We start from the raw sequence: 27,173 nt of genomic DNA on the forward strand, positions 1-27,173 counted from the left end.
TAAAGAAAGAAATGTAAAGACTGAGATGAATCGAGTTGAAAATGTAAGGCGATATCGGACTCCGGAGTAACTAGGTGGAGCAATTACAGTATTGCATGAAGACTGAGCCGAACGATCACGAAATTAAAGCCTTAGTTTCACGAAGGTACTGAAAAGGAGACCGTCAAAGGTGAGAGAAACCATATGCGATAGCCTATATTTGAGTCGCTTAAAAGCAGTGGAAAATAGTTTACTTCCAAATGTGGCCTTTCAACTCTTTTCTGCATGTGTATGATGGATCTACTCGTAGTGCATTGCTTGATTGTAAGATATTCCGCTTTAATTTGAGTCAAACTTAAGTCTTCATCATGTCCTAAGCCGCTTTGGGTGAGGTTATTGTCCTGCATTAAAAACTGGGATCGATTTGATGGTATTATGACTGTAAGCGCGTAATATTTTAGTAAAGGTTAAACGTTTAAACTGTGCAGCTGATTTACACGGATCTGAGCTTTCAAGGTTTATCACCAAGGTAAGAAGCTCAAATGATCCCGAAAGTCAGCCCTTTTGTCATATTTTTCACCCAGCGCTGGTGAAGGGTGTTTCGTTAAGCGTGGTTTAAATTAACATATTATGGTCAGTTGCATATGCGAGCAGAAAAAAGCGTTTTTGTATTATTCAGTTAGTGATCTTTACGTCCAACTACAGGCCACCCTTTCCACCCGTTCAACGCCTCCCTCTGAGAATGTTTTTTTTTTTTTTTGTAGTTTTTGCTTTCATTCATAATTGCTCAGTAAGGAAAGAGCACATCAATTACGCAGTAGCTAGAGGATGACAAGGATCTTCTTATTTTGAGGTTTGCATTTTCACCGGACGGATGAGAATTGTTTGCGATTTAAAGCCACATTGGACGGAAGGGGACTAGGGCTGAGAAACTGGGCGAAGCCATGACAAGAATCAAAGAATGCGGTGACTAACTAGTCGGGAATATCTGTTAGAAGTAGCCTAAACAAATAATTACTATTCTTAATGCGAGTAAATAGTTTTGTTAATTTCAACGATTATTTCTAATGCACGTTGTTTGGTTTTCTGGAACTCTTCGTCGCAATTCTTATTTTTCACGTCAAGTCTTTGTCTCTTCCAGGGAAGTGGCTAACAAAAGTGCTCAGTGTTGTCGGGTGAAGGAACGCAACACTGGTGGAGCTTCAAACATTAATTCTGCTAATATAATGGAAACGACACCAGTGTGTCAACAGAAGCAAACGACGAGGCTTTTGAGGTTGTTCGATGTAGTCTTGGCCATTTAACTGCAGCATTGCGTTGTGGATAGGCTAAACGCAACGCTTCCTGTCGCGCACGGCGCTATGTCCCATCCACTGACTTGGAATATCAGCGAAAGCGAGTATCAATACAGCCACGACGAAAACCATGGAAAAAAGTTGGCTGAAGATTCACGGATTAGGCTATAGTGAAGACGATTTAATTCTCTAGATTCAAACACCTAATCAGACTTAATTTCGCTGTCCTTGGTTTAACCACATTTTCTTGTGAGAGGAGCTACATCATTAAGACGCATCTGACGAACCCTTACACTGCTGTGATCTAGCCTCGTAGTATATGTGGACCCGTCAAGATGGATAACCATGGTCACAGCTGGCTAGTCTGGCTTCTGTGATGAGTTGGGCATACGGAGCCCTATGAGAACCAGCCCGTAAACTCAAAATTTCCAAAATGGCTCAAACCAGTTTGCTGCAGGGGAAGCGTTTTTACTGCCGTGAATGGGTCTTCCACAAGATCCAGCACTGCCTTCAGGAGAAGACTAACAACATCAGCAATGCAACCGGCACCCCCAGCAAACAGGCAGGCCCCATGGCCGGGGCACCTGCCCCAGGCAGCGGCCCCGCATCCGTTCAGGGGAAAGGGACCTCCTGGGGGGTGTTGTTGGTGGGGGGTCCTGGAAGTGGGAAGACAGCATTGTGTACGGAGCTGCTTTGGCCCAGTTCTCCTCAGGGTGTTCACAGAGGTCTGCACCAGCAAAGCCTTGCCTTCCATTTCTGCCGGGCAGAAGACTCAGACACATTGTGTGTGAGTGGGTTTATACGTGGGTTGGTGGCACAAATTTGCCGTGGGGGGCTAGTGCCCGGGTATGAGGAGAAGGTGAGAGAACCTGCTGTGCAGAGTGCCCTGCAGCCAGGGGAGTGTGAGAGAAACCCCACAGAGGCTTTTAAGAGGTAAGACACACACATGCACATGCACATACCTAATTACAGCATCATGCACACCCATACCTTTTATAGAGGCATAAATATACATCCACATATACATCCACATATGCACTGACACAAATTCAATTTTACTGCTCACACATGCTGCTTTCTCTCACCTTGCCGTGCTTCTGTTTTTGTTGTTATTTTCCCTCTGTGTTGCGTACTGGGAGCTCTCCACAGTAGGTCCTCTGATGGGCTAAAGGTCAGTTATTTTAAGTGGCATTCATATTCAGGTGTTCTAAGGGAGGCCTCTCTTCTGTATCTGACTGCTCTCTGTACTTACACAAGCTGTCCTGTTATTTGATTCAGAATTCAGACAGTTGTGTTCAATTTTTTAAAGGGCTTTAACCTAGTTTTGGTGGCATAATCTTACGTGTATAGCTTACTAACATGACTTTTTTGGGCTTTTGGGTCAGTTGGCCTGCATTGGCAGGAATGCAGAGCTGAAACACACTTTGCCTCTGTTTCACCATCTGGTGTCGCTTAACACACCATTTCAACATTACACACACGCACAGACACACAAATGCACAAGGAGGGAGGGGGAAGTAGGTCAAATGTTCATTAAGGTAAATCTTTCTATCAAATGGTCAGTAGAGTTATTAATTTCCTTGCTATTTTTTCCTAAAGTGATGTTTAGGGATTTGACCAAGTGTCAATTAGCAATGATGCCTCCAGTCGTGAAAAGAACTTATTTGTGAATTTTTGAAGGTGTGTAATCACAGATGGTGTCTGCCACAAAGGAGCCTGATTTGACTCATGTAACATGAACAATTCACTCATGTCTCACAGATAACATCTTCTCATCAACTTTGCTAAACAAACAAAGTTTGAACCTCGTAGCAGGCTCTCAGACAGTTTCAGCAGAACAGACAAAATGAGTATCTTCCACAGATCTTTGTCTTTTTTTTTTTCACCGGGGGAAAAGCATGCACCATGAAAGAATGCCTTATCAGCATCTAAGGTGTAAAGATATCTGATACATTGTAGTCTACAAATAATCTCATAACTCTTTGATATTCGGCGATGGTATCAAATTTTTAAAGCTGTGGAATTTAGAAGGTTTGTGTTCCAACCGACACGTTTCATTGTGCTTTGGAGTCCAGAATAAAAAAAAAAGCTTTCATCTGGTCTTCATATGTTTGTTTCATAAGCAGTGTGTGTTCGCTCCTCAGTCTATGTTAATATTCTTGGTAGCCATAGATATAGAAGCTAGTCAGTCTCACTGAAAGCATCCTACATTGCTTGCATGTTAAGCATTCTTCAATCAGGCTACCCTGTCAGGTATTTATGGCTGTATAGGTTAGTGCTATGCTTAAGGGCAGCTGACCTTATGGAGAACTATGTCACCAAAGGCCTTTCCTGAATATGAAAACACTGCAAAACTTTGTCTTCAAAAATGCATTGAAAAAATATGGAAATGAAAATCAAATTATTTATAAAGGGAATGAATCACTGATAAAACAGAGGTAATTTCTGGCTCACAAGCTTTCTTTGTAACTGTAAAAAAAAAAAGGCTGAGAGATGTCTTTCCAGGCTAAAGTGTGTTTGATTTGGGTTATCATCAGTGATGTGCTAGTTTGTTGAATGTTGCTCTCTAGATGTTTGGTGTAGAAGTCCTTCAGATGTGGTGAGTGGGTTGACACTGCTACCTCTCTGTTTTATTGTGTATTTGTTTGTTTTTCCTTTTTCCTCAGGTCTGTTCAGAAGTACTCAAAGTACTTTTAGGCTTCAAAAACGATTCTGTTGAAAACCAGAAAACAGTGTTGTTGTGTGGAATTAGAGTTACAGCGCTGTGCTTTGTCATGCTGCTCCATTTAGAAATGTTTCAACTGTTGTGCTGATGGTGCAGAATGAGTCTTAATTTGGCCTTGGCATGTTAAGTTAGTCTGTTACCTTAGGACAAATATGTGCACACTCGCTTAACAAACACAGGGAGAAAGGTTTGTCCTGTGGGTTGTCTGAGGGGAGTGGGCGAGGGGATAGTGGGGGAGTGTTCTGTTATGTTTAGGTGAGTGTTTTAAGTATTCAGCTCCTTTAGAAATAGCTTTGAAGTAGAATATTTTCATTTATAGCACAATGTTCCATTTCTCTGGCAAAACTGACCAATGCTTCCAAAGACCTAATTATTTTTCTTGCCTTTTTTGTGTAATGCGTAATCTCTTATTCAGCTGTCATGCCGTTACATCTTTTCAAAAAAGAAAATTTGTACTCTGTGGAGCCCTATCTTTGTACTGTGACTCATTCATAGAGAGACGACAACACAAAGACTGTACAGCCCGTGTTTTCTGCTGTTGTCAGATTGGGACAATGCCACTATCCATTAAACCAGCTGTGACTACTGGAGCCTTTGTTGAACTGAGAGAGACACAGGTTGAAGCTGGGAAAGCCTAACTCAGTAAAACAGTCCAGGGCACTGTTGTTGGAATGAATATGCTCCAGCGTGTTTGTGTCTGTCTGCGCGTCTCTCTTCTGTGTGTGTGTGTGTGTGTGTGTGTGTGTGTCTGTGTCTGTGTCTGCTTATGTGTGTTTTTAAGCTTGGTTGGACCTGTGAGCTTACGGCCAGTGCCGTAACCTAATGAAGCATTAACATGATCAGAGGCAGGGTGGAAGAATGTGTCTGGCATCTGGAGAATGCTTGGGTCTATGACCTATTAAGATCACAACCCTACCAACTTCACACAGACGCAAAGATCTGCTTAAATCAGTCTCAAATGCTATTTTAAAGAACACAAGCATCTGCTATGTTAGTTAAAAAGAGGAAAAATGAGTTTTGCTTGATTCAGATCAGGGCAAAAAGGACAGAGGTGGAGGAGGTGGGCTCATGGAGGATGGAGTGAAGTCTCAGTCTCAGTCTCAGTCTCTCTCTCTCTCTCTCTCTCTCTCGCTCTCGCTCTCGCTCTCGCTCTCTCTCTCTCTCTCTCACTTCTTGAAACGCGAGGGAGCAGGTACAGAATGCTTGGCCGGTCTGTCTGTATTTTTTAGCAATGCCGTTGTGTTATGCTTGATGGGGAGGCAGCTAAGCAAATCATGATTCAGCAGTGAGGAGCATCTGCCTGTGTGGCTCTGTGTAGGCCTGAACACAGCCTGCCAGTGACGGAGGAGGTTCTGTGCAGGCCTGAAGTAACACAGGCCGTCAGTGAGGCTGGGAAGTTCTGTGTAGCCCTGCACAGAACTTGTTAGCGACTGAGAAGGCTCTGTAAGTTTGAACGCAGGTTGTTAGTGAGCCACGAGGGGAAAGGGCACAAGGGGCCCACAGAGCTAAAATAACTTCTATCTATGTAACAGAACCATTCCTATAGTATACATTAGTGAGATATTAGTGACGTATTAGTGATGAGAGGGCGAATTTGATGATAAAGCTGTCCTAATGAAATAAAACATGGGCCGTGGGGGTGGGGGGAACATGTGTGGCGGGGTCAGGGCACAGAGAATGAGAGAGCAAGCTGCTCTGGTTTAAGTGAGAGATGAGAGAAGCAGGGACAGAGTTGTAATGGGAGGAAAATAAGCAGAGGGGAGTGAAGGAGAGAGCAAGAGCGTGTTCTAAAATAAGACGAGATGAGGAAAGAGTGCGAACGGGCGTGAGACGGTAAGAGCGGTAGAGAGCAAGAGGATGAGAATGTAAAGTAATGATTTTACATTCAATGAAAGGGGAGATGGGACTAAAGAGAGAAAAGGTCATTCTAACAAAAGAAAAAGAGAGCGTCGGCTCTGGAACTAACAAAAAAAGGAACGAGTGAACGTATGGGGGGGAAAAAAAAGGGAAATTGAAGGAGGTAAGTAGGAATGAGAGAGGCTGTTAGGAGAAAAAGATTGGAACAGGCTGACTTTAATGTGAGAAAAGAGAGAATGAGGAGAGCGAGAGAGAGAGAGAGAAGAGGCTAGTGGTTATTATTAATGTAAGTAAAGGAGAAATGAGAAAAGCATAAATATTTACTGAAAGCAGAAGTGAGAATTAGTGTTAGTAACGACAGTAGCTGTTGATGGATTTAAAAACAAGAGAAAGAATGAGATTATACATTTGTGTGTACTCGTGTGTGTGTGTGTGTGTGTGAGGGAGTGAGCGTTTAGGAGATATCTAACTGTGCTGTGCTAATATGCCATTCTAAAGTGCCATGCTGTGCCCATTTTCTTCGATCTCCAGTTGCCATGGTGAAGGACTTTGCCATCCTTCTGACACAGCTGTGTGTTCTAAAGGGTTTTCCATGCTTCCACCACCGCATCTATTTCCTGCACTAAATGGAAACTCCAGTCAGAATTGAGACAGCGAGAGAATGTGAGTGAGTTGTGAGTGAGGGAGAGAGAGATAAAGATGGAGAGGGAGTCAGACTTAGTAAGGTGGAGTTGAGTTAGTTGGAATTTCAGAACTCAGTGACAGTACAATCTATTAGAGCAGGAATGCAGTCTGGCTGTGGGACTTTGTGCTGTGAGCAGAAGACTCAGCCAGACTCCACACTAAGATAGCCGTGTGTGTGTGTGTGTGTGTGTGTGTGTTTGTGTGTGTGTAAGCATTCGTGACGTGTACTCCAAATGGATAAATCTATCCTATTTCCTACAGGAATTTATCTGTGCCTTACATGCAGTACATCATTATTGAGTAGTGATTAGATCTTTAAATCTGAATGAGTTCAGCATATTTTTGCTTTCTTCAATGATTTCATTCATCACAAAAAAAAAAAAAAAATTGGACTGTTCAGCACACATCTCTGGTCATTAAAGTGTTCTTTGTTCCACTTGTTCATTTACACACTGAACTTGAACTGATTCATTCTAACCATTCTGTTCAACATTCGCTGCACTGATTGTGCAAACAATGCTTTACTCCGTCAGCCTTCACCGTTACACAAAGGACAACACAACAGAACAAACAACTCAAGATGTCAAACACGGGCCAAATAGTTTGATGCTAAAAGAGAGAGAAAAACAACAAAGAATGTGTGAGATCTTGATGAAATACAGAGTTTAAGGGAGAAGTGTCAGAGGCACTTGCGGAGGCTTGCGGCTTTGAGATTTAGTGATTTGAAGCTTTTCAAAATGTCTGGCTTTGTTCAGCAGAGTAGTGGTTGACATTGTTTTGTAACATACCCGAGAGCGATGTCTCTTTTGATGTTCTGGGTCTTTTCTCTGTTTGAAATGGCGTGGATGTTTGTTTTTGCCATGTTGGCCTGTGTCCAGGTCACCTATCTGTGTTTGGGCCCTGGCTTTACCCCTCATTCAAACAGAATGTCATCCTCATTGCTCTGAATAGCACTTTGATTAGGATACAATATTATCTGTCACAGCATTACAATAACAATAGCTTTAAAAGGAAAACACACACGTGTTTGTCTTTATATCATAGCATGGAGTTACCAGTGACTTCCATGTTACTGTAACCAAAGATAATAAAAGCCTAACCCTAACCACAGTGAAAGAAATGTTTTTGTAAGATATCTTTGAACAGCTTTTTATATATATATATATATATATATATGCATGTATGCCCACATTAGTTTATCCATTTACTCATGTACTTCTCTTCGTATATACTTATGCTAATTTTAATATCCTTTCTGTGACATTTGTTCCACATGGTGCCACAAGCACCTAAGACACACACAGTGATGGTACCTACACCTCTACAGGAACTGTTTTTGGTGATGGGTATAACAGAGGTAGGGCTCGAAATCAAGTGAACTTTTTGCGGTTAGTTCAGATCAGTAGCTGAATGAACATTTACATTCAAGTGATACTAGATAAGAGAGAGCGACCATATCAGTCATTACATGAAGCATCATTATAGTGACTGTTCTCTTACCTGACTTCAGTACCTATTTCCTTTATTAGTGAATATTATAGAGGTGTTGCCAATACATTAAAATCTAATGGAACTACTAGGAATGAAAATGAGTGAGATTTGTTTTGCAGAATTATATTGCCCCGCCCCGCCCCGCCCTGCCCTGCCCATTCTTAAGTGACAATTTTCAAAGTGTGTCTTTCCCAGGCTGTTGTTTTTTTGACAGCTTGTATTAAGGCATTTGTAAGGCAGCCAATGCCAAATTATCTTTCGTAATCAGGCAAAGGTGTGTGTATGTGTTTGTGGCTTTGTCGGTTTCTCGGTGATTGTTTCTGAAAGTCTGTTTCTGCAGACAGTAGCATTGTTGCCTCTACTCCCCTGCTCTAATAGACTACTACAGTCGAAACGCTCTGGCTCTCCGCCAAGGCCCTGCAGTACTGAAGCATGATGGGAAATCTCAGGCTGTGTGCCCGCAGTGGGAGTGCGGCTCAGTAAATTTGTAAGATGTGGGCATAGTGCCCAGCCGTGCCCGCCGGCTTCAACGTCTTCACTACCAATCCCGCTCCGTGCCCATTTCGCACAGCCCTGAAAGACGGAGAAGCAGGGATAACAGATGGCCTGTGTGCCGGACACGTTTCTCTCTCATTATTTCTTTCTGTGCCTCCTCGCAAGCACAGTTTTACTCTTAACTGGGTGCTTTTATCGGGCATTTGCAGGGGCAACTGGACAGTCAGGGTTGAGATCTGAGGTGCCAGGTTATGGCATGTGCCTTCTTGCCAAACTTCTGTGCTGTTATTGGATGGTGCTTAGGAGTAGCACCGGGACATAACTAATCATTTGCCATCTGTTTTTAGGTTCCAGCCTCTCTCGACACTATTCGTCAATGGTATCTGATTTACTTGAACTGATCGTTGATGATCTAAAACTAGTTGAATTTGGGTTGATTTTTCAAAGCAGAATCGTTCAGCGTGATTCATCTCAAGATGTGAGACGTAAGGTTTTTCTGTTGTAATGTGCTCTCGAAATAAGCGTTAGCGTGTAAGATTAGGGCTGAAAACAAAAAGTCACATGTTGTAAATAGTTTATAGTGTATTCTACAGCTGGGTTGGGATAATGATTCAACATGCAGGTCACACCTCTCTCACTGCAGTCCAGGAAAGGAAGAAGATTTAGAGATAATTCTGTCAATACTCAAACCGTGACTCAGCATAGTTCTCCCCAGAGCTGCAGCTGGACTAAACCCTCTGGTTTAAATGTGTTAATGGCATGCACAACCAGAGACTACTCTCCCATGCTATGGGAATATACAGCTGTAAGTATGCTTGAGGAGCTCTGGCGTGGAACAGCAGACTGCAGGCCTTGAAAAAAAAAAAAAAAAAAAAACAGGCTCTGAAGTTCTGCCAGCACAATCATGCGTCTGGGAGTAATAGAGCAAATTCTGTAGAGTCGCTCCTCTCTGAGGACTTAAGCCTGGGCATAGCCCCTTGTGCTAGCAGGCCACACAGGCTCCCTTGTGACCGGCACACTTAAGCAGTTCGTGGACTGTTTTGTTAGGGAAGCCCTTGGCTTCTGTAGGCCGACGGAGAGATATTTCCATAGTACTTCAGTGGGTTAATTCGTAGAACCATGTCTGCTCTGCGTCTGACTAGATATTCAGTCAATTATAGATGCATTTACTGAGCAAATCGTTTTTAAAAGATATTTGGAGAATTGAGGTTGGTTCTAAATGCAGACGATGTGCTGTTGCATATTCATCTAGATCCAGACTGTACTGGTTTGGATCAACCTATGTTTTATGCCTCTGAAAATGTCTCTTCAATAAGCACTTACGTATAACTCTCTTAGATGTTACATCTGTAGTTTGAAAACAGAAACAGTTCTGTTGTGCTTGTCACTTTCTCCCTCACAAGGTCTCAGCAAGTGAGTATCGGACATAGTGAAAAATTTGGACACCTCTGAAAGGAAAGGTTTGCATGGATTTGAATCTGTATGATCCAGAATTCTAAAGCCTCTCTTTCTCTCTCCTCTCCTTTCCGTCAGGTGTGTTCTCTTGCCTCTCTTGAGCTGTAAACCTCCATCCCAGTCTGTGTTCCTGCTGGTGGACTCCGTTGATGAAGGAGCTCAGCTGGCTGAAGGAGACCTGAGGTCTTCTTCCTCCAGCCCACGAACCATTGCAGAACTGCTGGCCAGCCACCATGAGTTCCTCCCACCTTGGCTCCTCCTCATCTGCTCTGCACGCAGACAGAACAAAACCATCACCAAACTGTTCACAGGTGAGTGTCAATCTACCATCCCTCCATTCCGCTCTCTCACCATCTGTCCGTTCCTCCACCTGTCCGTCTGTCCGTCTGCCTTTGTTTGTGGTAAATATAGCTTCCTCAGATGTAACGCTGTGCAGGTGAGCCTTGTTTATGTGAGGCGAAGTTTGAATTAAGTCAACAAAGATTTTCAAATCCCTACAAAAGATGTACGGAGTGTGTCAGCAAAATATAGGATTAGTCACAGGTGCTGTAAAAATATATTAAAATTGCTGTACAGTTTACAATAATGAACATTTATTTTACACCATGTAGAACTGTTTTTCATACCAGAGTGTAAAAGGTTGGTTTGGCTAATGTGAATATGGGTATTCTGACACAAAATGACCCTGGGATTTATTACCGGATTTTTAAAAAGAAGGCTGTGGACTGCCTGACGGAAAGCTTGATCTTTGTGTAGACATTTCTTTCATAAATTATGATTTTTCTTAATTTCTTAGCTATTCTATGAATAAATGAACACTGGAGATGTAATTTGGAGATGATGGCTTGCCTGTCTGGTTCATTGTTTGAGAGAGTTATCATTGTTTCAGGATAAACAAGTAGTTCCTGACCTTCAGCAAGATATATCAGAATAGCTGACTGTCTCCTGAGAACTAAAGCAAGTCTCTTTATCAGCTTTGTTTTAATACCAGCCTTTTCTGCAGAAATGTTTGTCTCTCCCAAGGTTGATAATGGATTTATGGCTTGCTTTTTTTTTTTTTTGTATACTCTCAGCAAATAAACTTCTTGGTCTTTCAGGGACTGAGGAGTTTGTGTGTGTTATTTATGCCTTTCTCTTTTTTTATTTTTTTTTTATTTTTCTGTGCCGTCGTCTGGGGCGTTATTTTTGTATCATTGTGATAAATGCCAGCCGGATTTGCCACAGTTACACAAAGTGCATGTCAAACTGTGCTGGAAGCCATGTCATTTTGCTGAATGCCAATTTGGGGAGATGTTTTAGCACTGTGAAAGACCTGGATTTTGCTTAAATACCACGATACCTGAGGAAAAGCAATAGCGGCTTTGTGGGCTATGATAAGCTGAACCCAGAGTCCTTATCAGGTTGTCAGAGGCAACGCTTGCGCGCGTGTGTTTGTGTGTTTGTGTGTGTGTGTGTGTGTTTGTGTGTGTGTGAGTGTGAGTGTGTGGCTGGCATGACATTAATCAGACTGTAGGAGTAGCACCTTTTGCTAACCTGCACCCACCCATAATCCCACTCTCCATCTCTCTAAACAACTCTCCTTTCACTACTTTTGTTCATGCTCTCTTATGTAACTAACACTGCTATTTAAACTGAGGGAAAGCATCAGCTTAAAATATATGCAATTTCACAGTGATGAAACTGGATTCGTATTTGTCATTGCTTTTGTTTTACAGGGAACTGATGCTCTCATTGATGTGCCATTTAGTTTGAAAAGGATGTGTTGGTGTTGAGTTTTTAGGGAAAGAATTTTGTCATGTTTGTTTTGATTAGGAGTATGATGTACGGGTCCTTTGGTTGACCTAAAATCCCAAGACATCAAATTCTTTTATTTTATTCTTTCAAAGCAAGCGTCACTGTTGCATTTCGTTGTTCTCTGAGCCTAATTTTACTTATTCAACTCAAGATCTTTTGCTGTCATCTTACTGCATGACTTTAGACAGCAAATATATGCTATGAGTGATGAGACAACTGTAAATCTTATAGATGGCTATAAAGGTGCTGTACTGAGATTAGTGACTGTATGACTTAGGTTAGCAGTCTCCTTTTTCTGGGTCCCTCAAGTATCCAGTGAATCAGTGTTCAGTCATTTTTATTGTTCTAAGGGGCAGTTCTGTCCTTCTGTTTGTCTGTGTGTGTGAGTTACAGAGTGTTAGGCCAAAAGATTGAGTGTTGAAAGTTAACTTAAGTTTGCTAACCATAATTGCATAGGTGCTTGGGTTTTTTGTCTTTGGCACGTGGGAGCACATAGCTGTTTTAAGGGCAGCTAATGAATTAGTTGCACAAAATTTCTTTCCCTCTCTCTCTCTCTCTCTCTCTCTCTCTCTCTCTCTCTCTCTCTCTGGTGTGCATTGCTTTTAATAAAGAAGGTTATCGTAACTACTGGAAATTGAATAAAGGGCCAACCTTTTGTTGCTGCAGCATAATCTTTTGTGAAATTGGTTTATATACACAGTATACAAATTACAATAGCTGAAAATGACTCTGAACAATGCGATCAAAGCTTGGCAGTTGACTCTGCCATTTTGTGAATGAATGATTACAGTGACTAATGCGGTCAGTGTTGACCAAAGTCACGGCTGTTAGAGAGGAAATATCGCCATGCTGATTTGATTGAATAACAAATAACCATGGAATCACTTGGCCAGTACTGAGCTTAACTCTCTTGAGAGAGATCTCTATTTTGTGACCCTTTGAAAAATTTAGGCTGTATGAGTTTGTGTTTCATGTTTTAGTTTAGGACAGTAATTTCCTCATTTAGTGTTATTTGTTGCTGACCCAGGCCACACACACATACACTTTCACACTTCTCTGTCTGACTAATTATATGCGTTCTGTGAATGGTTATAATTTTACATCTCTGTTCAGAAATAGACAGCAGAGTATGAAATTGAGGTCAAGTGTTACCAAAAATACTCTTTACATTCGGCCAGTTTGTCTTGGCACTGAAGGCAAGAACCTTCGTGGAGGATGGAAAGAATATTTTGTGTGTGTGTGTGTGTGTGTGTGTGTGTGTGTAGCGTTGGGAACTTCCTGTGGTCTGAGAGGGATACGGTCAAGTGCACCGTGTGGTCAGGCAACCGGACCTCTTACCAGAAAGTCATCAGGAAAGCCAGAGCTCTAGCCTAGTCCTTTGAACTAGACACAACAAGAAACAGGGATTTACTAGTTTTATTCTTTTTTTTTTTTTCCCTCACCAAATTTTCAAAGTATACAACATAAATCTCAAGATTCATTGTAAAGGCAAAACTCAGTCATCAGATTTTTTTTTGTTTTGTTTTCTTTTCCCTCTCCGGCCACAGCTACTAACATCAGTGGAATTTCTGTCTCACTCTCTGTGTTTCATCTGAGGGGATAAATTTGGAATCAAGTCTCTGAGGTCTCTGCTGTTTTTCCTCTGCTCTATTTCTGTGTGGGGAATGTGCTTGGGGAACTGGGAACACCTCGGAGACCGTGCAGGAAAATGATCCACTTCGACGTTTCTCAAACCCCACATCCACCCTGCTCAGCTCCTGGAAATAAAGAGCCTGTTGTTGCAGCGAAAGAGGCTTACATTTGAAAAATACATGTCTGAGATAGAAAAGTTTATACAAATTGTTTCACTGTTTAATCAAAGAGCAATTAACGTCCGTCTAGTGTAGTGGAAGATCTGTGCCCTCTTCCTAGAAATCACTTGGTTTTAGAGTGATTTCTAGGTTCTGTTTTTACCAGGAATTCTTTCTCTGGTTGTGGTGAAAAGGCTTCATTTTGTGTAGTGTACTCTGACTCTGGAAACGGTGTCATAGAAAGAGTGATTTGAGACTGGGAGTCATGTGGAAACTGGGCCAAAACACTGGGCCGCTACAACTTTTGGAACTGGGGTGGCTGGGTGGAGCCACGGAGCCACGCAAGCTTTTAACCCAAGATGGCTACTCAGTTATGTTCCTGACGGAAATGGTTTGACCTGCTGTCTCCATATCCAGTTGCTGGATGAATGAATGTCCCCTGTACAACCTATGCAAATTTCAGAGATAGAGTAGATATTGTCAGTAATCAGTATGTAATTGATGAGGATTTTCTATAATAGAATAGTTCAAATTGTTTTCTGTCTCTGTAATCTGTTTGCAGAACACCCACGGACTCTGTTTCTTTCTTTCTCTCTCTCTCTCTCTCTCTCTCTCTCTCTCTCTCTCTCTCTGTCTCTCTCTCGTAACAGACTCTGTCGATTGTTGTTTAAAAAATGCTTCATGATTGTGTGTTGTAAAATTACGATAATCAGTTTGAAATGCTCAAAGACATTTTCCCCCCATGTAAAGCATATGGATAGCTGTGAGTTGTAATGGGCCCCATCTGCCTGTTAAATTGGTTTAACTGGAGTCTCCCCAGTGGGCACACACACAGAGAGAGAATGCACCTCTTGGCAAAGCACAAACACTGTAATTAAGTCAAAAATATTTCATTTTCTGGCAGGAATGGCATCGTAAAATCTAAATGCGGGTAGAAAATGCATTCAGATGCTTTATACCCCATGTTCCCACCAGTGTATATCACAATAATTTAAAACAGTGACGATCTTCCCTAATCAATATTCCCCTCCTCTATATCTATAAAGCAAATAACTTCATAATTCACTCGCAGTGAGTCATAACTCCACGGGTTGTTGTGTTTTTTCCCTCTCGTAGTCTCGTTGAAGATGCTCCTTTAGCAACTTAAAGTAGGGGGTGGCATGGAGCAAGGGTGGGATGCTTTTGTTTCCTTTTTAGGATCTCCCTTTTTCTTTCTCTTTCTCTCTCTCCCTCTCTGATATGAACGCGCCTTTTAGTCTTAAGTGTCAGTGGACAGGTCTGATTTACATCGCTGATCAATAATGAACCCACCAGTTCCTGTTTGAAATGAAAGTTCCCACATTCTTAACACACACACACACACACACACACACACACACACACACACAGATGTAGTTTAATGGCAGACCTTGCCATAGAGGTTCAGCAAACTCCTCACATTTCTTTCTTTATTTCCTTTTCTCTCTCTTTCATTCTGTCTCTCCTTCTCATCTTCAGTTAACTTCATGGGGCAAATGGATGAACTAGGCTAGAATTACTGGCTCGCTGACAACACAAATACTACAGTAAAACGGCCAGAACTGTTTGTGTCTCTTGGACCAGCTGTGTGTGTGTGTGTGTGTGTGTGTGTGTGCACCCATTTGTTCTACTGAGACTGCTGGAAGAAAAGGCTCCAGAGCTTTCATGTGCCATCATGTGAAGGGATCCTGAATTGATGGCACTGATGGAGGAGACTGTGACATGCAATGAGAGATTCACTGCCAGCTTAAATGAGCTCACTGAGTTTAATTTTCCAAGACAGGGATAAGTCTGTCACTTTGAAGAGTCTACAGTACATTTTATGTTTTGGTAAGAGGGGTGCTAACCTCTTAATATCTTTTAAGGGAAGACTTATACATGCTTGAAAGACGTATGGTGTTCTCATGTCAGCTTGCTTCAGATATGAAAATAACATCCTGGCAACCCAGCACTGCTGTCAGCCAATTTCAACGCATGGTTTGTTAATTAAATGAATAATGAGGGTTTAAGTAGGAGGACAAGGCTAGATACCATATTGCACATATTTAACAGTAAAAACACACACACACACACACACACACACACAAACCCAAATACCTGTGCGTTAACAGTGAGCATATAGAGGTTTAACAATGACTTTGTTGAGCACAACTGTAATCCCCCTGGTGATTTTCTAAGAGCTGCCAGAGCACCAAGCAAATTACAGCTCCCAGGTGTCTGCACAGGTTACGCACATACACACTTACACACAAACTAAATTCAACTCCCTCTCTTCTCTCTTTGAGAGACGGGCCATTTGAAATACAACACCTCATAGTCAGTAATGAAAGTTCGACGGTTGAGACTGGAGAGTATTTTTAGCATTGGAACTTCTACCAAACATGTTAGCTCTGGTCTTAATTGGCAGTTCTTAATTATGTCTTAATTTGATTAGAGGGAGAAGCTAAGAACTTTCCCTGAAGTCAGTTGTGGTGTAGCCTAACCCAAAGTTCACTCTGGTAATGAAGGGGCTATGAATCTCTTAAGGACTGGGCGGCATCCCAGACTGCCTCAAACTCTCCCCTGTGCATGCCAAGAAAAACTGCACACACCTGATTTAAAAACAATGTTGCCTGTATTATTTTGGTCCTAGCCCAGTAACCTGTCCCATGGAGTCACTCAGTTAATGGTATTAGGATCTCTTGCCACCTTGTATTACCAGCAGAGTGTTTATTCAGAGTCCCTCTAATGCTTAATAAGGTTGATTTGTCATGAAGTAGTTTACAGTACTTTTCTAGTACCCTGTTGCTTGAACATTCTTCTTACTTTAAGCAGTAGAGAATGGTAAGGTTTGTGCCAAAGGAGGTCATCAAGAGGTCAGAGGGTCTAGCACAACACAAACTCAACGATTTACCAAAGTCAGCGCTTCCCCGAAGAGCCTCCAAATCCGGTGTAGTGTTTAAGATAAACTTGTGAGCTCAACAAGGAAGATGTATTAGCTTATATTCAAGAGATCGTTCCGGAAAATTCCTGCGTTTGCGAAATTGCTTGTTAACTGGGTATGCATACTCTGTATGCATAAACAATTTGACTTCTTCTGTATGTGACTTCTACGTATAGTTTTTGATGAGTACTCACTTGGTGTCATTTGTGAAGTTTCATCTCAGTGCTTCAATGCAGATGTGAGCTTATTACTTTTGGACAAAAAGAGCCCTCTTACCATCCATCAGTGCAGCTGGGCAATATTATGAAGAGACCTCACAAGACAAATAGACACACTCATCTGACTACAGGGTGGGATTGTTACCATCGCCGATAGTCTCCTGTCACTAACGCGCCCAGGTGTGCAGTCGGTGAATCAGATGCATCCCTCATGCACAGCTTTTCGGCACTAACACTGTGTCATCAATAGCTGGAAAACACAAGGCCCCAAGTCTACAGCCTGGGCTCTGCAGTGTTTCCCATAAATCATGGATGTTTCTGCGCTCTCATGCAGGTGGTGTGATTGCTGTGGAGGATGGTGGATCCAGACAGGAACAATAGGCAGACCAGAGGCAGAAAGGGATGGATTTTTGAAAAAAAAAAAAAGGTTTTGAAAAATCACACCATGTGTTAGCACAAACAGATCAAGATGATATTTTTGTGTCTGGAACGTCCTCCTGTTCAGTTACACTATACTATCATCAGCAAAGAAGAGGGAAGGAAAAAAAAATACTTAGTTACCGGTTCTTTCTCCCTCTTTCTTCCTTCCTCCCCTCCCTTATTCACTCTCTCTTTCTCTTTCTCTTTTTTTCACACAGCTGTGGAAATCGAGGACAGGGCAAGTCTAAACATGACTTTCCCTGTGTTGACTGTAATGGACTCTTTGTATTAAATGATTAAAAAAACATCTGTAGGCAAAGTCTAACTGTGGCCTTCCCCTTTGGCTGCATGAACACAAAACATTACAACATTCTTATGCGTATGACTGATGATTTGATTACAAAGTCAATTCAGAAACTTGCGTGCATTCATCTAAGCTCCCTACACATTGAATATCACTTAAAAGCCAGGTTTCTAATATCAAAGAGTATACTTATGTCTTTAATTTTTAGTGTTTTCATTGGAGAAGATACAGAAATGAGTTTGTTTATTTATAGAGCATTTCACTCTCTTTGGTAAAAGCCAATCCCATATAATTGTAAACAGACTACTGTAACCCACACACTCCATGATTAACTGGAGAAGCTATGCATCGTCTCTCTCCCTCCTACCAAAAGCCCTCCAGACATAATAAAAAGGGAGCTTCATATTATTAACTGCTACATTCAAACGACACTCTCAGTGTATTCGTAAAGAGTTTATGTCTGTTTTCAAGGAACTGAATCTACTGTGTTTATCCCCGTTGCTTTGCTCCATGAATACTTGCTCTCTGCATGTTTTTGGAGCCTGGAGTTTGGCAGCTGTTGGACAGACGTGTGCGTCTGTGTGTGTTGTGCGGAGTGGGGGTTTATTGGAGACCAAAGCAGAGGAGTTAGGGTTTCTGTTTTCTTTTTGGATCTGATGACTTTAGATGGAGGCTTGCGAAGAACGTGCTGAATTTGAGACGTTCGTGGTCCGAACCTGATGCTGGCCAGAGCCCTGCCAGCAGCCTCCCTGTCCATCCGTCTGTCATCTGAAAAATTCATCTGGGAAGGGCAGTGGAGCTGAACAGTTCTCCTTTGTGCCCGTTGGTCCAGATCCAGTTCTGAAACTGGCGGCAGCTGCTGGGGAGGGAGTCATGATCACTGAGGTGTATCTGGCCGTATGAATGTGACAGTTGTTGGTTGTTCAGTTGCTTCCTCCTCATACTATCCAAATAGCTATTATTTCATCTATCGGGGTAAGCATTAATGAACATTATAAGGACTTTTGAAGGTGCAATGTAGCTCCTATGTTGAAAAAGGCACAAGGTCCTCATTCAAAATGTTTATAAGGGACTCAAAGACTTTATTTGTTCCCTGTAGGGATGCACAGTTGCTATCTCTGGATGTTTTCATGAAGGGAGTCAAGTGTTTTGGTGACAGTATATTATTGAGTCATTTCAAGCTTTTTTGCTCAGTTCTGGCTCCAGGTATATAGGTTTGTTCAAGCCCTTGTACTTGTGTGATGAACATGACAGACATTATACTCCTAACCACATGTCAGACTCAGATACACCCCAGTGAAGTAGAGCTGCAGATGACTCAAGTGGAAATTGTAGGTCAGCTTCTTCCATTTACCGTAATCAAATGAAACTTTGTACTTTAGCTTGTGCAGACCAGTGGTTTTTGCTCAGTTGAAATTGAAGTAATTTTTCTTCTGTCTTTATTTTTATTTCTCCTTTGTATCCTTTTTCTTTTATTTGTCCCCTGATAATAAAAATGAAATTGCCGTTCACTATATCAAGGCATTCATTTCAAACAGTGCCTGCTGTTGCTATTGATAACTCTGAAACACAGTTTAGTTACAAAATACGAGATGACTGAAGTTCACATCAAGAAAATCTATTGAGTCTGGGATCTCATTAGAAGTGCTTTTCAAATTTAGTACAACATAGCTAAGAACTGTAGTTCCAAGCACTATTCCAAAAATGCCTTTGAAAAAAATTAACATCTGATTCATTTGTAATATTTATACCATGACCATTACTGTGTATTCCTTCATGGAAAACTCTCTGAACCCTTCTTACTAATGGCTTCCTTCCAAACCAAACTTTCAGACAATTTACTTAAACACATTACACTCAGACAGAGTCTCCCCCTGGCTAAACTGGATTTTTGGGTCATCTGTCCTAGAATCCCTCTGTTTTTCCCTTACAAGGCCTCTTCCTTTTCTCAGCCAATGGACTTCCTGTCTCATCTGGAGCTTTCCCAAATGTTTGCTGAGCTCTTCGGCCGAGGTGGAGGGCTAGGTCACACAGCCTGGAAATGAGCTTGTGCCTGTGGGATAAGTCATGGAAAATACCCTCTAATGATAAAAACAACTGCAAACCAAGGAGGGGAATAACCAAATGGAAGTCTGAAGTCCTCACCAAGCTTTAAAAAAAACACAATCCAGTAGATGGTACTGATATTGTCCTAAAACATTTATTTGTGAAACTTTTTTTTTGTTGTTGTTGTTGTTGTTGTTTTATCTTACAGAAACACAAAGGTTGTAATGTCAACAGGAGAAAGCTCTTCCTGTACAGGTGTGTCCCTTGCTTGCCAAGATATCAGATTTCACACTATCTGTTGACAAAAGAAAAGAAAAGAAAGAACATCCACTGTAGGATGTCCTAAACTTGGTTCACCCTAGAGAAAAATGCTTTGTATTCAGTATGCGTAAATAAACAACTGTTATGTAACCACATAAACAATGTTGTCTTCAGTTGTGACATTCTGTGGTGGCCATTGAAAACCTCTGATCTGTACTGCTTATTTGCATTTCCAACTGAAATGAAATCACTGTTTTAAGGTCACCTCTATTTTGTTTTTATTGTGTTTACCCTGTTTATTACTTTGGGGGAGGAGTTGAAAGGAGCTGTTTCATTTAAAATGTAAATCTCTGCTTCCTTAGCCATATCCTGACAGGAAATGGACCTAATTTTTTCCAGGAAATTACTTTGTAGGCAAATTGTTTTTTGATCAAGTATGCAATTAAAGAAAATGGAGAAATGTTGTGCCTCTGTCCCACAGAGTGAAGATGAAGTGAGTGAAAAATGTATTAACACTGTTATAGAAATGTATGAAGACTCTTTCTCCCTCACCCACACCCACACACACACACAATCAACAAGCTGCAAACGGTGTAAAGAAAATCAATGTGTTAATGCTCCCTCAGCCTTTTGAGTTCTTATTAATAGAGAAACTGGTAGTATGGGGAATACCTTTACCTTTTACCTGTTCCTATTAGCTATGCAGACCATAGATTATAACTCTGTTGGATTTGTGCTTATCAAAGAAGAATACCTCTAGCTTGCAGTTTACTGATGATAGTAAGTGATGACCGTTATGCTTATGATGACTGTTTTACTCTGATTTTGCCTTTATATTTTCACAGTGCTCGAAGTATGTGATAATGTATTTTTTGAATACAGAGGATATAGTGCCATATGTGTGCAAATTGACTATGTGGAGTGTTATTTCTCTTAAGTTGTGTATTCTGTTGCAAGTATGGAAGAAAAAACACTTATCTGACCCGGAAAAGTAAATCAGCTTGCATCATTTGCGGATAGAATAGAAGGTTGTTTTATTTATCCTGCATGACCAAGTAGTGTGTACTTAGAGGCCCTTGATCTAGTGCTTCCCTAGATAGGTTCGAGTATATGGTTTCTACTTGCGCCTAATTTGTTCTGCTTTCATGAATTTACATTTGTGGCTATAATATAGTGTTTACTCTTACGTTGAACCTGTCACTGACCATACTGCTCTCTGGGACTAGGTGTCCTTATACAATTGATGAAGACATTTATCATGAAGTATTTGCCTCATGTTATCTAAGTTTTACTGTTTTGACCTCACGAACATTTTGAAATTTGTTTACAAAGACAGTCAGGCACTCTGAGTTTCACTAAGATTTTTATTACGAACAAACATCGATGGCTTTAGTCTCTGAGAACAGAGCTTTAATATCAGTCCTGGCACTAGACTTGCTACCTAAGTTCACTCATGTTGAGCATCCAAAATTTGGTTTCCACCATACATTTGGATCGTCTGCATGATTTTTTTTTGGTCTTAATAATTTGAGGGAAATGAACCATTGAGAGGATTGTACACAGGGATGCCAAAGCGGCATTGACTCTGCTGTCCAGTCCAGATAAATTATTTCAGCATTGCATTTATTAACCTTGCATCTATTTGACATTTACATAACCCAAAACTAATTAATGCTCTTTTTTTTCCCCAACAGGATTTCGCAAGATCAGTTTGGATGACCTCCGTAAGGCGTACATTGTAAAGGATGTCCAGCAGTACATCTTGCATCGACTGGACCAGGAGGAGGCCCTAAGGCAGCACCTCACCAAGGAGACAGCAGAGATGCTGAACCAGCTTCACATCAAAAGCAGCGGCTGCTTCCTGTACCTGGAACGGGTGCTGGACGGGGTAGTAGAGAACTTCATCATGCTCCGTGAGATTCGTGACATCCCCGGCACCCTGAACGGACTCTACTTGTGGTTGTGCCAGAGACTCTTTGTCAGGAAGCAATTTGCCAAAGTCCAGCCCATTTTGAATGTCATTCTGGCTGCCTGCAGGCCTCTAACAGTCAAAGAGCTCTACCATGCTGTCTGGACCAAAAACATGACTCTGACCATGGAGGAGTTTCAGAAAAAGATGGATATTCTCTCCAAGTTGCTGGTTGATGGGCTTGGCAGTACTAAGATCCTTTTCCATTACAGTTTTGCAGAGTGGCTTCTAGATGTTAAGCACTGCACCCAGAAGTACCTGTGCAACGCAGCAGAGGGACACAGAATGATGGCAATGAGTTATACATGCAGAGCGAAACAGCTCAAGCCTTTAGAGGTTCAAGAGTTTGCCTTTCATCTCATTAACTCCAACCTACAAATTGAGCCGTACAATCTGGCCCTCTGGATGGTGTGGAATGGAACCCCAGCTAAAGACTCCCTGTCAACCTCCATTCCAAAAGAGCAGGAGGTCCTGCAGCTGTTGGTCAAAGCTGGTGCCCATGTCAACAATGAAGATGACCATGCATCTTGCATTGTTCAACAAGCGTTGGAGCGAGAAGATTCTATTCGCACTCTGCTTGACAATGGTGCCTCTGTGAACCAAAGTGACTCTAGTGGTAGAACCCTGTTGGCCAATGCTGCATACAGTGGTAATCTGGATGTGGTGAACCTTCTCATTTCAAGAGGAGCTAACATGGAACTGGAAGACAACCATGGCCAGACAGCACTTACACTGGCAGCCAGACAGGGCCACACCAAAGTGGTAAACTGTCTCATTGGCTGTGAGGCCAACATCAATCACACAGATCACGATGGATGGACTGCCCTTAGGTCTGCAGCCTGGGGAGGGCATTCAGAAGTTGTGTCCGCCCTCCTCTATGCTGGTGCTAAAGTAGATTGTGCTGATGCAGACAGCAGGACAGCTCTCAGAGCTGCGGCATGGGGTGGGCATGAGGACATTGTCCTCAACCTTCTACAGCATGGAGCAGAGGTCAATAAGGCTGACAATGAAGGAAGGACTGCACTGATTGCAGCGGCTTATATGGGGCACAGAGAGATAGTAGAGCATCTCCTGGACCATGGAGCTGAGGTGAATCACGAAGATGTAGATGGAAGGACAGCGCTATCTGTTGCAGCACTTTGTGTGCCTGCAAGTAAAGGTCATGCATCGGTTGTCAGCCTACTCATTGACCGTGGAGCTGAGGTTGACCACTGTGACAAAGACTGCATGACCCCTCTCCTTGTTGCCGCCTATGAAGGACATGTAGATGTTGTGGACCTGCTTCTGGAAGGAGGTGCAGATGTAGATCACACAGATAACAATGGGAGGACTCCCCTTCTTGCTGCAGCATCTATGGGGCATGCTTCGGTTGTCAACACACTGCTTTTCTGGGGTGCTGCTGTGGATAGTATCGATAGTGAAGGAAGAACAGTGTTGAGCATTGCTTCTGCCCAAGGTAATGTTGAGGTCGTTCGAACTCTGCTGGACAGAGGATTGGACGAGAATCATAGAGATGATGCTGGCTGGACGCCATTGCACATGGCAGCCTTTGAGGGTCACAGACAAGTTTGTGATGCCCTCATTGAACAAGGTGCTCGGTGCTCAGAAGTTGACAATGATGGGCGGATTCCCTTGATACTGGCTGCTCAGGAGGGCCATTATGACTGTGTGCAAATACTGCTTGAAAATAAGTCGAGCATTGACCAGAAAGGTTATGATGGGAGAAATGCTCTCAGAGTTGCAGCCCTAGAGGGCCACAGAGACATTGTTGAGCTTCTGCTCAGTCATGGTGCTGATATAGATTATAAAGATGCGGATGGACGCCCTACCTTATACATTTTGGCACTTGAAAACCAGTTAGCTATGGCAGAGTACTTCTTGGAGAATGGGGCAAATGTGGAAGTCAGTGATACAGAAGGAAGAACAGCCCTTCATGTTTCATGCTGGCAGGGCCATGTTGAGATGGTTAGAATGCTGATCAACTATCAAGCTGATGTTAACTCTTGTGACAATGAGAAGAGATCTGCTCTGCAGTCAGCTGCTTGGCAGGGCCATACAAAAGTTGTCCAGTTTCTAATAGATAATGGCTGTCATGTTGATCACACATGTAATCAGGGTGCCACTGCACTTGGCATTGCTGCTCAAGAGGGACATATTGATGTGGTCCAGATACTTCTAGAGCATGGGGCGGACCCCAACCATGCTGACCAATTTGGGCGTACAGCTATGAGAGTTGCTGCAAAAGGGGGCCACTCCATGATCATCAAACTCTTGGAGAAATATGGAGCCACAAGTCTGAACGGCTGCAACCCTTCACCTATACACACAATGGAGCAGAAAACCCCTCTCTCTGTAACAGGAAAGATGCAGTCACTCACAATCAAATCAAGCAGCTCTGGCAGCACAGGAGCTGGGGATGTGCAGTGTGCAGGGCGTGGTCTACCCAACGGTCCAGTTCATGCATTTAGCTCCCCATCTGAATCTCCAGATTCAACTGTGGACAGACAGAAGTCGTCGCTCTCCAACAACTCCCTGAAAAGCTCAAAGAACTCCTCATTGAGGACTACTTCATCCACTGCAACTGCACAGACAGTACCCATAGATAGCTTTCATGGGTTGACCTTCACAGAACAAATCCAACAGCACTCGCTACCGCGCAGCCGCAGCAGACAGTCTATCGTGTCTCCGTCATCCACAACCAAGTCAGTTGGCCTGCAGCCTAGCTCTCCACCTAGTGAGTTTGACTGGAGCCAGGTGAAGCCTGGCCTCAAATCCACAAAAGGAGGTAAAACTGGTAACAGCACTTCCAACTGTTCAAACAAAGGGGGATCTGGAGATAAGAAAAAGCCCAAGAACAGCCCAGCATCCCAAGGCCAGGTGCTGGAGTATGAAATGACACAGTTTGATAAAAGGATTGCGCTTAATAAGCCAGTATCCAACATTGCGGTGAAAGATCCTCATTGTAAAATCGTGGTAGGAGGCTCAAATGCCTTTGACTCGGGGCAGTCACAGCAGTTTTTCATTCAGCAGCATGGTTGTGCAGAAAAGAAGAGGAATGGTATCATGACCAACCCTAATTATCACCTACAGGGCAATCAGGTTTTTCTTGGGAGAGTGTCAGTCCCCAGGACTGTTCAAAACAGGGGACATCAGGATGTCCTGGACAACTACCCCATAGGGGAAACGGAATTAAGCCTTAAACAAGCCCTAAAACTGCAGATTGAAGGATCCGATCCTGGGTTTAATTACAAGAAGGAAACACCGTTATAACTGGTAAGCAGTTTGTCTCGATGTCTGTTGTTTAAGCCATACCACATTTAAAGTGGTTAAAGAAACATCTTGGATGCTTTGGTAGATTTATGTTTCATTAGCATATTGTTTTCTACTTTTTACTATAAAAGTTTTAAATGTATCAACATGCCTTTGCATGGACCTATACTTTTGCTCTTTATATAGGTTTTTTTTAAATACCAGCCGTGGCTTTATTCCAACATATATTCAACATTAATCTTGTAACGGTGTTTTAGTTTTATTGGTGTCCTATTATCATCATCAATTAGCCTGTCATTAACATAACCAAAAAAACATTATTCATAAATTCCATGAAAAGAATGAAGTGCTGAGGCCAGGAAATTACCATCCAACCGAATACTAACCCAAATTGTTCCGTTACTGTTTCAGATGTCTTGAACTGAATCCATCATACAGACGTTAGAGAGAATGTGCCAAAGCAACTGCTCATCCACGGAAGAATCGTACTCATTTTTCCACTCACCATTGGTAGAACACACCAAGAAAAATAATAATGAAAAAAACCCAAGGGAAGAATGTTGATCGCTGCACAAGGCTTAAACAAATTGATACTTCTACGTGCCTGCATTTGTTACAGCCTCCTCTGTGTAACCATGCACACTATCATTTAATTTAATGTATTGATATTTAATATGCAGTGTATGCACTTTTTGAAAAGAGAAAGAAATGTATGTTCATTTTCCTTTTGACGCTTGTCCATTTCCTATCCAAGTAATTGTTGAAAGAAGAATTTCATTTTTGCTTTATGTTCTTATCTGTGTTTGTTTTATCTGCCTGTAGAAGTACATATTGACAGCAATGTACCACTGAGTACATTGTCACCATGTCTTGGCAAATAACAAAAAATATCAGATTGTGTTCCATGCACCGGAACTCTGTCGTTTTTAATATCCCAAATTCTCTGTGTTGGCATTGTTCAAAGTACTAAACATATGTTGTGTGTAATATGTTAATAGCAATTGCAGTTTACTCTACAAATGTAATCAATCATATTTATTTTGGAAAAAGCCACTTTCATTTGTGCTGTGTGCTAAACCATGGTGCTGTGTTCAGAAGTTGCCTGCAATCTTTTTTTTTTTTTTTTTTTAATTGTCCTCCATCCTTGTAGTCTTATTATGATTACTTTGTTATGTGTTTTGTAGTAATATAGATGCCGAATGGGGAAGAGGATAATTTAAACTTAAACCCCGATTTCATTTCGTCCCTGTGGGACTTCTTTTTTGTTGTTTTCCGTTTAATTATGTATACATTTACATGGGTATTTAATCAACCAACAGTATAACATTTAACTTCAGAGTTTGGTGCTAAATGCAAGTTCTCAACATAATACAGTAATATGTGGATTCTTCAACACAAAATGACTCTGTGCTCAGCGATGCAAAGAGGCTGTTCCCCCCAATCATTGTACAAATGCTTTCCATTACAGCAACATATTTTGTGGCAGTGGGGAAAAAAAATGAGCAAGGTTTGCAAAAGGCTGACTCAACAGGACCTCAACAGGCATTAGACTTCAGTAATATTTTGGTTTTAGGGCATTGTTTGAAATGTATACGTGTCAAGCCAAAGTTGAAACACAGTGCGGGTTTGAAATAAATTGCATTGGTTTGTGAGGGAGCATATCTTGTCCTTCAAGCTTTGATGAGTCAGAGAGAGAGAGAGAGAGAGAGAGAAGGGGGATGGGGGGATTGGATGTGAAGCTGTTGAGGGATTTGAAACATCTGGTTCTTTTGGGCTCCAAAATCTGTGTTAGCATATTGTGTGTAATGTCATATTTGTGCCTGCTTCTAGCATTGTTAGCAGTAAGAAGCTGCTCTTCAAATGAACAGAGGAAAGATAGCCAACTGAAAAACAGAAATTCACAATGCAGAGACTGGTCAAAGCTCTAGACTTATTGGAAAAGCCTTCACTTTGAAAAAAAAAAAGAGAGAGAAAAAGAGACTGTGGCTCTCTGAAGATCAACCCTGGACAGTATTCAGAAATGTCAAGCCATCTGTTGATCTTTTTTTTTCTTTTTCTTTTTTTTTCCCACAATAAGCATTTGCCATGTTTGTGCTCTTGGTTTAAAGGAATCTGTTTGTAAATAGCTTAACATGTACATTGAACTCTTCATTTTGACTTTTTTTTTTCTTGTATTATA

General features: G+C 41.9%; 1 protein-coding gene across 2 annotated transcripts; it reads left to right on the forward strand.

Moving 5' to 3' along the window:
- ankrd50 (ankyrin repeat domain 50) lies at positions 1-25,727 on the forward strand. 2 transcript variants are annotated; one of them, XM_030766165.1, is made up of 5 exons: positions 1-169; positions 1,121-2,207; positions 10,060-10,292; positions 21,450-24,997; positions 25,406-25,727. In XM_030766165.1, the coding sequence occupies exons 2-4, from the start codon at positions 1,708-1,710 to the stop codon at positions 24,992-24,994; spliced, it is 4,278 nt and encodes a 1,425-aa protein (XP_030622025.1). In that variant the 5' UTR covers positions 1-169; positions 1,121-1,707; the 3' UTR covers positions 24,995-24,997; positions 25,406-25,727. The 2 variants fall into 2 exon arrangements, with proteins under 2 accessions (XP_030622025.1, XP_030622026.1); XM_030766166.1 differs by lacking the exons at positions 1-169; positions 1,121-2,207; positions 10,060-10,292 and adding an exon at positions 19,697-19,749.
- The last annotated feature ends 1,446 nt before the right edge of the window (positions 25,728-27,173 follow it).

This window comes from Chanos chanos, chromosome 2 (genome assembly GCF_902362185.1).
Source record: "Chanos chanos chromosome 2, fChaCha1.1, whole genome shotgun sequence".
In the NCBI taxonomy this organism is placed as follows: domain Eukaryota; kingdom Metazoa; phylum Chordata; class Actinopteri; order Gonorynchiformes; family Chanidae; genus Chanos; species Chanos chanos.

Coding starts and splice junctions, on each gene's coding strand:
- ankrd50 (XM_030766165.1), top strand. CDS start 1,708: ATGGCTCAAACCAGTTTGCTGCAGGGGAAGCGTTTTTACTGCCGTGAA. Junction 2,208..10,059: donor CCCACAGAGGCTTTTAAGAG/GTAAGACACACA, acceptor CCTTTCCGTCAG/GTGTGTTCTCTTGCCTCTCT. Junction 10,293..21,449: donor CATCACCAAACTGTTCACAG/GTGAGTGTCAAT, acceptor TTTCCCCAACAG/GATTTCGCAAGATCAGTTTG.